General features: G+C 40.5%; 1 protein-coding gene across 1 annotated transcript in view; it reads right to left on the bottom strand.

The window, feature by feature from the left end:
* Positions 1-2,597: 2,597 nt before the first annotated feature.
* The window catches only part of npffr1l2 (neuropeptide FF receptor 1 like 2), a gene marked incomplete at both ends in the record, with an annotated part of 36,964 nt that continues 29,123 nt past the window's right edge, over positions 2,598-10,438 (bottom strand). Inside the window, 2 exons of the mRNA XM_080893231.1 lie at positions 2,598-3,603; positions 5,115-5,214. Of these exons, the coding sequence (XP_080749357.1) occupies positions 2,598-3,603; positions 5,115-5,214 (1,106 nt within the window). The remainder of the gene's footprint in view (positions 3,604-5,114; positions 5,215-10,438) is intronic.

Raw genomic sequence — 10,438 nt, 5'->3', positions numbered from 1 at the left:
AAACTCTGTCAGTATCATCTTCCTCCTCCCTCAATATATCTGTGGTTTCATTTAATATCACATTCACTTCATATTATTTCACTTAATTTGTGGACGTTCTAAGGTTACCCTGTAATTTTAACAACTTCCATTTGTTTCACAGGGGGCACACTTTCTGCTCGGCTGGAAAATCATCAGTTGCCAAAGGCAGCTGATTAGAGCCTTTGATACTGATTCATCCACGATCACCACTGTCAGCCTCAACAATCTAACATTCACACCTACCTACACACAGTAATTGGCTGTGGTGTGTGTGGGGGCGTGCAAGCAGCTTTTTTTTCCTTTTCCTTTTGTCTCCTGTGATGCAAAGTAGTTTTTTTAAGCATAACCGTGGTTTTTAGCACATTACGAGATACACGCTCCATCTTTATCAGCTTTACTGGCATCAATCACCAAGACTAACCACTGATTGGAAAATATTTGTAATGACTTTCTAATGAATAGAAAGAACTTCAGCATATTAGAATGAAATTATTAAATGGTATTTGTGCTTTTTTTATTCATCATTTTATGCCACTTAAATGTTTTAGAAGTTTCATAGTATTAATGAGTTTGAGGTAGTTGACCAGTAGCTTCCAGTATGAATCTGAATTTGCTTACATTTGTACATTTGCATGATTGTGGAGGTAGCGTTTCGATTGTTCTTTAAAGGCAGTTTTTCAGTGACTGCTGGATGTCTTCCATTAAAATATTCACGTTTGCTAAGAGGTGCAAAACTAATACACTGATGAAGTGTTTTAGATATTTTGTGGTGTAGTTTGTCATTCATAATCATTCACTGGCGCCTATGCAGCATCCTTTATGCTACACTTTTCCCTCCATTTGATGCGATCTATCAAGATAATGTAATGTTTTATTCTCATGTACTGTTTACACAAAACCCTAGGCTACCTGGAACAAATTTCATATCACAAGACGCAAAGCTGAGCTATATTAACTGCCAGATGATTGAATACAAAGGCTAACACAATATCTAATCTGTCTTAGTTTATCTTCCAATATTTTTGGGGGTGTTTCTATTAATAAGGCTCATAGTGGTTTGTTTAAACATGTTAATTTTCACTCTGGTTGTTTTATCAGATGACTAATATTTGGCTGTTGTGCCATATCAGTTTTGGGATAAACAGGCTAAGTGTACAAAGTGCAATGAAGAGCTGAAAAACTTTTTTTGTAACAAAAATGTCTTTGTGTGCTCAGCACAAAGGCTGGATAATGAGATACACAGACAGAAAAAAGGCTATTAGTCTAATTCTTATTTCAAATAAATAGAGACAAAATACCGACCAAGCCTTATGACGGCAAAGATCGTGCATGGATCTTAAATTAGGTCTGTATATTTAGCCTGCATAAATACTGGCATTGTTATCTTTTGATGTGGTCACACGTCTTTGTGGCTCCACACGTTTGTACATTTGCATGATTGTGGAGGTAGCGTTTCGATTGTTCTTTAAAGGCAGTTTTTCAGTGACTGCTGGATGTCTTCCATTAAAATATTCACGTTTGCTAAGAGGTGCAAAACTAATACACTGATGAAGTGTTTTAGATATTTTGTGGTGTAGTTTGTCATTCATAATCATTCACTGGCGCCTATGCAGCATCCTTTATGCTACACTTTTCCCTCCATTTGATGCGATCTATCAAGATAATGTAATGTTTTATTCTCATGTACTGTTTACACAAAACCCTAGGCTACCTGGAACAAATTTCATATCACAAGACGCAAAGCTGAGCTATATTAACTGCCAGATGATTGAATACAAAGGCTAACACAATATCTAATCTGTCTTAGTTTATCTTCCAATATTTTTGGGGGTGTTTCTATTAATAAGGCTCATAGTGGTTTGTTTAAACATGTTAATTTTCACTCTGGTTGTTTTATCAGATGACTAATATTTGGCTGTTGTGCCATATCAGTTTTGGGATAAACAGGCTAAGTGTACAAAGTGCAATGAAGAGCTGAAAAATTTTTTTTGTAACAAAAATGTCTTTGTGTGCTCAGCACAAAGGCTGGATAATGAGATACACAGACAGAAAAAAGGCTATTAGTCTAATTCTTATTTCAAATAAATAGAGACAAAATACCGACCAAGCCTTATGACGGCAAAGATCGTGCATGGATCTTAAATTAGGTCTGTATATTTAGCCTGCATAAATACTGGCATTGTTATCTTTTGATGTGGTCACACGTCTTTGTGGCTCCACACGTGATCAGCCAAACCTTTTGGTAGCAGGGCGAGGACAGACGACAGGACCTGCTTACCTTATTGGATGTTTGTGGTTCAGATACAGGAAAATAATATGAAAGTGACCAATATAGTCAGATTGTCTTTGGTTTATGGACTGTTAGAAGGGTTAGTTAGTCATACTGTTATTTTCATTTCAACTCCTAAAACTTATTTTAATTGTAGAAAATTAACATGTGTACTCTCTAACCATCATTTTAAAGTGTAACCATATTTAACCTGTGACATCAGATAGTTAATGACTGTGTCCTTCATGGGGCGGTAGTGTAACAGTATGGCTTTGTTTCGGGTTTCTCTTGCTAACACTGTAATTATTCAGTTATCCCACACCTGATACGGTGAAATTGCCAGTGAACTAACTTTTTCTGATTCTTCTTCATTACTGCTTTTCTTATTGACAGCAGTCATTTCTAACTCTTGATCCGTAAGCGCCCTTCCCGAGTGGACCACCGCACTCTCGACTCTTGCACTCCTATTCACCTCAGCCGTGTCATTCAACTTGTTGTCATTATGGACTCGATTTCTTAGTCCCAATACAAAATGGTTGTGATTAACAACTTCTCTAGAAACAGTACCTTCACAAGGTGCTTGCACAGACCTTCTTTTCCTCCTCCACCCAACAATTCTGCTCCACAGCTGGCTCTGCACAATGCAACAAAAAGGCCTGGACTTGCATATCGCCTCGAAGCCCCTCTTAAAATTCTCATTGTAGTAGCCATAGATGATGGGGTTGACGCTGGAGTTCGAGAAAGCTAGCCAGTGTGCGAAGGGGAAGATGTAGCTGGTCAGAAGGTCTAGCTGGTTCCCATCCAAGTCTGCATAGTCTGTTATCATCATGAGGGTCCAGAGAGGCAACCAGGACAACATGAAAAGCAAAGCTACCAGAATGAGCATCTTTATCACCTTTATCTTTTTCCTCGATACCCTCGGATGAGCGTGTCTCCTGCTTCCTTCCTGGACTGTAACATTGGCCAGGTGCGGCTCCTTGTTTGCAAACACAGAAGAACACAGTTTGACTCCAATGCTTATGTACATCAGTGAGATTACTGTGAGGGGCAGCAGGTAGATGTGTGCAAACAAAACCACTGTGTAGACATTTCTCATCCGAGGGTTGGCAAAGTTTTCGTAGCAGGTGTACAAGGGCAATGTCTGATTGAAGTTGTTATTATATATCATGTAATGGAAAGGGACTTTCTCCACAGTCAGGGCAACTACAGCAGGACACATGAAGGCCACAGCTAACACCCAGATCGAGACGATGGCTAATTTGGCAACGAACACCGTCAGCTTGGGTCGTAGTGGGTACACAATACAGCGAAACCTGCAGGGGACAAGGAAACAAAAGAAGCATTGTTATGAATTAATGAAATAAACTTGTGGGTTTTCAGAGATAAATATCATAACTTGTTTAATTAATTTTTTTTTAACCCTGTGAGATAAATCCATTACATCACAACTGTTTTACAGGAAGAAGAAAAGAAAAAGTGTAAATTGTTTCCGATGTGTCATTCCTATGTAAAAAGTCTGTGGTTGTATATCAATTGCATTGAATTTTTTCATGTTTGTTAAAAAGTAGTTTTAGGTATGAAATGATTTCCTAGAGGTAGAGCATGCAATACTTTCAACTTCTGGCCAAAAACTTTCTATTCCAAGGTAGTAGGCAACCTGTCTCAAACACTTGCGGTCTGACTTTTACCGACTGCAGTCTTTGTCAAACTGGCAAAGGTTTGCAAATAATTAGTGTTTAATTTAAAAACACAGACAGACTGTGTATTGCATTTGCACATTTTGCATTAGTCTGTGCAAAATAGCAAAAGACACATCTCTCTGCAATATGGGACTTGACTCAACTGGCTGACTACTGGTTGCATTCTGGTTATTTCTATATGAAATCAAGGTTGTCCTAAAAGCAGTGTCCATTTAATATTGCAGTTCAGTTGCTCTCCTGCAGAAACTGCATCATTGAGGAGGAACTTCTTTTTCATATGTATGTCATTTTAGTTGGATTCTAGTTGGAGTAGCTAATTTGAATTTCTGTGAATGTAGATGACAACACTCATCTCAATTTTTGCTGATTTATAACCGTTAATTGATGTATTATCAGACAGATTTTATGTCATTTTGAACTTAACTCCATTCAGTCACAGACCTATTATCAGACTGACTGCGTCTGCTTGCCATTTTGTTGTTGTCTTAATGCACCAAGGTCACGCTGAAGATGACAAATGAATATGAGTGGATGCAGATCTGATCTTCATTTTCAAAAAACAAAAAAACAAAACAGATTTCAAAGGCAACAGGATCACAAGTTGACTGCACATCCTTGCATTAATGTTGGTTGCAAGTTCCTAGAGTGATCTTAGCAATAAGTGACAAAATAAAGCTGTTAAATATTTGGGGTTTTTGTCAGTCTGGGTATGGCTGGTTGGACTGTCCAACTTAAATGTATAAATAAAAACAACGGCGTTCCCAGAAAGGTTAGGGTCCTCTGTAAAATGTAAAAATAAAACTGAACGCAGTGACTTGCAAATCTCACATTTTATTCACAGTAGGCTATAACACAGAAAATGCATCAAATACTTAAACTGAGACAATTTCACATTTAATGGAAGATATCAGCTCAATTTGATACACTTTTCATACCATCAATAGGCCAAAGGTGTATATTTGTCCGCTGCTGTTAGTAAATAGTATTGTTCTAAAATGAAACAGGAATAGAGCAAACATTGCACCACTAGAATTATTATTAGAATTTTTATATATTTGTCCATTAATTATTTCACTGTTATTGTGTTATATTCCATCAAGAACCAAAGAACAATGTGCACTTACCTTTCAACAGCAATAGCCACAAGGGTGAAGACTGATGCAGACACTGACACGCCCTGCACAAAGCCGCTCATCTTACACACAGTGTTGGAGAAGGGCCAACCTGTTAAGAAAGCAACATCATTGACAATACAAGGAAATAACTGTCCCAGTGATTTTAGAAATCCTTAACATCAGTCTGATTATATTGCTGCAGGAAGAAAATTGAGGTTGGCAATCAGTTTTTAGACTTCATGCTGTACAATCTTGGACAATGCCATGTCTTTGTTGTCAAACGACAGTAGACACACAAAGTGAGACGTGGCATTTAGAATGGAAGACGTATCCGTTCACATTTTTCTTCCTTCCACTTCACGGTGATTGTTTCATTTTTCAGCGGCAGCAGAAACAGTCTTCAAACACAGCTGAGAGCGTGACTATAGCCTCCCAATTTCTTTTCTATGATGAACGGCAAATTGCTCGAATTGAGCGCGATGGGATTGTAGCAGTGGGTTGGTGTGCTGAAAAAAATTTGAAATCAATTGACAGTGACCTCGGGGTGTTGGAAAATTGCAGCTCTATAGGCAAACATTTCATGTCAAATAATACTGTACCTTCCTCACTCCATTGCACACCATCAGGCAGAGGACGTGTGAGGTGCTAAATACCTCTATATGATTATGGATTACAACAGTGCATAATAATGTTGATACTTTTCCATCATTGTATGTAATTTCTGCAGGACAAATAAGCAGGTGAAATTTCTGAGTTCAAGCAAAGCGGCATTTTCTCCCTGCAGAAACTTGCTGTGGCTAAGAATCCTTGTGTAAGAATGATCATTAGAGCTTATAGGCTGAAAATCCCAAAGTGCTAAAAACAAGAAAACACAAACAAAAGATTTTGTAAGAAAAAAACCCTTAGGGACAAAAAGGTGCGACAGAGGACAAAATATAAAAGAAACTCCAGTCAGCATTGTGAAATGCCTAGAAAGGATTTTTATTGTGAATTTAGGGGTTCACTGGCTTCTCCATCAGACCTCTTAACATAAGTTCATCATTTATCACTTTTTCCTCGGGTCATTTAATAATCAACACCAGAAACCAATCGCCCTAGATTCAACATACAGAATGAAACTTCTTCTCTGGACCAGAGCTCATTTAAAATGGACTGAGACAAAGTTGGAAACCGTTCTGCTGTCAGACGAATCAAAATTTTTAAATTCGTTTTGGAGAACACAAATGTCACGTCCTCCAAACAAAAGAGGAGAGGGACTGTCTGTTATCAGCAGATTTCAAAACCCTGCATGTCTGATGGTATGGGGGTGCATCAGTGTCTATGAAAACCACAGCTTGCACATCTGGAAAGGCACCATCAGTGATGAAAGGTACTGTATATAAAGGTTTTAGAGCAACATATGCTCCCACCCAGAACACTAAACTTCATTCTACAGCTATTGCAGCAGCATCGCCTCATATAAGATGAGTCCGGGTGTTGAACTGACCTGCCTGCAGTCCAGACAGAGCAGCTAGAATCCTACAGTACTGATTGAATTGAATGGATTGTTGTTAAAAGAAGATGGCATGGTCCCTACTGTGTGATGCTACAATGAGCTGGCATTTTGTATAGCAAAATGGCTCAATTTAAACACTTATATGTTTTCAGTTGTGTTGCGATTCGGGTCCCAACTTTGGAATTGTGGATGGAGTTGGAGTTGTATGATAATAATCAGAATCAGAATCAGAATGGGGTTTATTGCCAGATGTTGAGGTTTACAACATTAGGAAATTGCTGCGGTGCTTCAGTGCAAACATAGTGTCATAAATAGCACTTAAATAGACATGAAAAAAAAAAATAAAAGTAAGAATAAGAATTAAAAGTGCTATGTAGAAAGATATGTGCATGGGATATACATGAGATATATACATGAGAATAAGAATAGAGTGCTACGTAGAAAGATATATACATGAGTGCAGGTGGTGATCAGTGCCAAACATGAAATGATGCAGTGACACAGCGTAGGGTCATGTGTTAGTGGCGGGGACAGTCATATGGTTATTGTTCATGTGACCAACAGCAGAGGGGAAGAAACTGTTCTTATGGCGAGAGGTTCTGGTGCGAATGGACCGGAGCCTCCTGCCTGAGGGGAGCAGGTCAAACAGACTGTGTCCAGGGTGAGAAGGGTCCGCTGAGATCCGAGCTGCACGCCGCAGTGTCCTGGAGGTGTACAGGTCCTGCAGAGATGGGAGTCTGCAGCCAATCACCTTCTCAGCAGAGCGCACAACACGCTGCAGTCTCTGTTTGTCCCTGATAGTGGCTCCAGCGTACCACACGGTGATGGAGGAGGTGAGGATGGACTCGATGATTGCAGTGTAGAATTGCATCATCGTCCGTGTTGGCAGGTTGAATTTCTTCAGCTGCCTCAGGAAGTACATCCTCTGCTGGGCTTTCTTGATGACGGAGGTGATGGTGGGCTCCCACTTCAGGTCCTGGGTGATGGTGGTACCCAGGAAGCGGAATGAGTCCACAGAGGTGATGGGGGTGTCAGTCAGGATGATGGGGGGGAGTGGGGCTGTGTGCTTCCTGAAGTCCACAATAATCTCCACTGTCTTCTGGGCATTCAGCACCAGGTTGTTGTGGCTGCACCAGGACACCAGACGTTCAACCTCTCTCCTGTAGGCAGACTCATCCCCGTCCGAGATGAGTCCAATAACGGTGGTGTCATCTGCAAACTTGATTAGCTTGACAGACTGGTGGGTGGAGGTGCAGCAGTTGGTGTACAGGGAGAAGAGCAGAGGAGAAAGAACACAGCCCTGAGGGGAGCCGGTGCTGATGGTCCGGGAGTCCGAGACATTCTTTCCCAGCCTCACATGCTGCTTCCTGTCCGTCAGGAAGTCAGTGATCCACCGGCAGATGGGATCAGGCACATTCATCTGGGAAAGCTTGCCTCGGAGATGGTCTGGAAGGATGGTGTTGAAGGCAGAACTGAAGTCCACAAACAGGATCCTGGCGTAGGTTCCTGGGGAGTCCAGATGCTGCAGGATGAAGTGTAGGGCCATGTTGATGGCGTCGTCTACAGACCTGTTGGCTCTATATGCAAACTGCAGGGGGTCCAGGAGGGGGTCCATAATTATAATAATGGCAATTCTTTATTGTATTCTCCCGATGGTTCTTGCACAGAGCTCACTGAGCTGCCACCCACACGTTCCACCTTTTGTCACTTCACCATCTGTACATTTAAATGATTGTGAGCAGCCCTAAAATAAAGACAATGACATCAATAGCATGGTTCATCCTCATTATCATATCATGAGACAAGTTCAGCCAATTCCATTCTGTTCAGTTCAAATTTATTTACATAGTGTCAAATCACAACAACTGTTGCCTCGAGGTGCTTTAAATTCTATATCGCAAGGTAAAGACCCTACAATATTAGAAAGAAGACCCCCAGGAATCAGACGGAATGAAAAGAAAATGTTGATTGCTGCTATCAATTCAGCATCTTGTGAAATAATCAGACTGCTGTAAAATTTAAAAATAAAACCCGCAGTAAAACTTGCATCTTGCTGTTTGGTGGTGGACACTGCTAGAGGACTAAAGACCCATCGATCAGCAGGCTCATTGCTATGCATCTCCATTCACAAGGTGCTTTGCAAAGTCTTTTTATGGTTAAATGCCATGCCGAGCGTGAAATAGGGATCCACATATGCATTTAATTTATAAAGGGGAATTGTCTGCAGTTTATATAAACCTGATTATCCTTTGACACACAGATTTTAGTCTCTGTGCACATATACACTTCTAGTATGGTCCCATGTGCTGTTTTGTAAATGAGGCCCCAGGTCATTGTTTTAATAATGCATCATCAGAGTCACTGTCACACACCATTGCAACCAAACCACTACAGGAGGGGCTCAATCTCTCATAGTATAAAACACAGAGGACAGACACTGAGTCACACTAGGCTGCACGGACAACATACTCGCTGTTGGTTTACGTTGATTCACAGCATACTGCTATGTGCTTAAAGTGAAATGCTTATGAAAAACAAAAACTTTTCAGGTGGTGATGATTTATCACCGTGTTTGACACTGGTTTTAAAGGCATCTATAGTATTGTGTGCGATACAAACCTGTAGTAGATGGAGAATTTCATTATTTTCATTCATGGTTATTCATGCTTTTGTCATGGTCCTGGGTCAAGCGACCCAGTGTTTGAGTTTATGTATCTTTTGTATTTCTGTTGTGCCTTAGCTTAGTGCACCTAGTTAAAATTTCTAGATTGCTGTTTAGTATTGTTCCTTAGTTGTTTATGTCATCTCCCCCTGTACTAAGTCTCCCTGGTTCATGTGTCACGTCTGCGTGGTTATGTTTAGTTCATGTCATGTCTAATCTCCATGTTTCCTGTTTTACTTTGAAAGTCTGTATTCATGTCAGTGTATTCAGTTTCACCTCTCCTGTCCTGTCGTTATGGTTCATGTGTGTCAGCTGTGCTCCCATGTGTGACCACTTCCCCTGATCATCCCTCATGTGTATTTAGTCTCTGTGTTTCATGTAGTCTGGGTCGCGTCGTCTGTGTTCCCACCCCCTGTGTTCCGTATCTCCAGCCATAGCCTTTCCATAGTTTATGTCCAGTTTAGGTTTCTGTTGAGCTACTACTCTTATGCTGCCCTCACTCTGGTTTGTTCCTTTTCATCAGCCATAATAAAAGGCTCGCTTTTGTTTAATCCACTCCTGTATCTTCGCTTGTGTTCGCACCTGGGTCCACCACACACATTTCCGCACGGTCTGCCTCCGCAGATCATGACAGCTTTTATTTCATCTCGCTTAGATTATTGTAACACTCTTTTTCTTTGTTTGAGCAAAAGGAATCTTGACCGTCTCCAGTTAGTCCAGAATGCTGCTGCAAGGCTTTTAACAAAGACACGAAAAAGAGAGCATATTACACCAGTGTTACGTTCATTACACTGGCTTCCAGTACATTTTAGAATTCATTTTAAAATCTTGGTACTGACGGAATGCTCTCCCTCCATCATTACATTGCCTTGACTGTATTTATTCTTTTAAAAAGCAGCTTAAGACTCATTTATTTAGATTGGCTTTTAATTAGATTTGTACTGTCTTCCGTGGAGGAAGCAGAGTCTGTGGATGAGAGAAGGGTCTGGCTGCAGCCTCCGGGGAGCGCCATATCCGGTCGTTAAGTGTTGACGTGACGAATCCTACTTCCGGGCCTAAAGTAGTCTGCGTTTAACTCAATTTTGTTGTAATTTCTACTCAAAGTTGTATGAATCCAATTATAACGCAAAGGTCGCTACCCAATTTATTGACTCTGTCAACAATGTTGAAATGATT

The sequence above is a fragment of the Rhamphochromis sp. 'chilingali' genome (genome assembly GCF_963969265.1).
Source record: "Rhamphochromis sp. 'chilingali' genome assembly, chromosome: 10".
Lineage (NCBI taxonomy): Eukaryota > Metazoa > Chordata > Actinopteri > Cichliformes > Cichlidae > Rhamphochromis > Rhamphochromis sp. 'chilingali'.
This window is presented reverse-complemented; position numbering and strand designations above follow the sequence as displayed.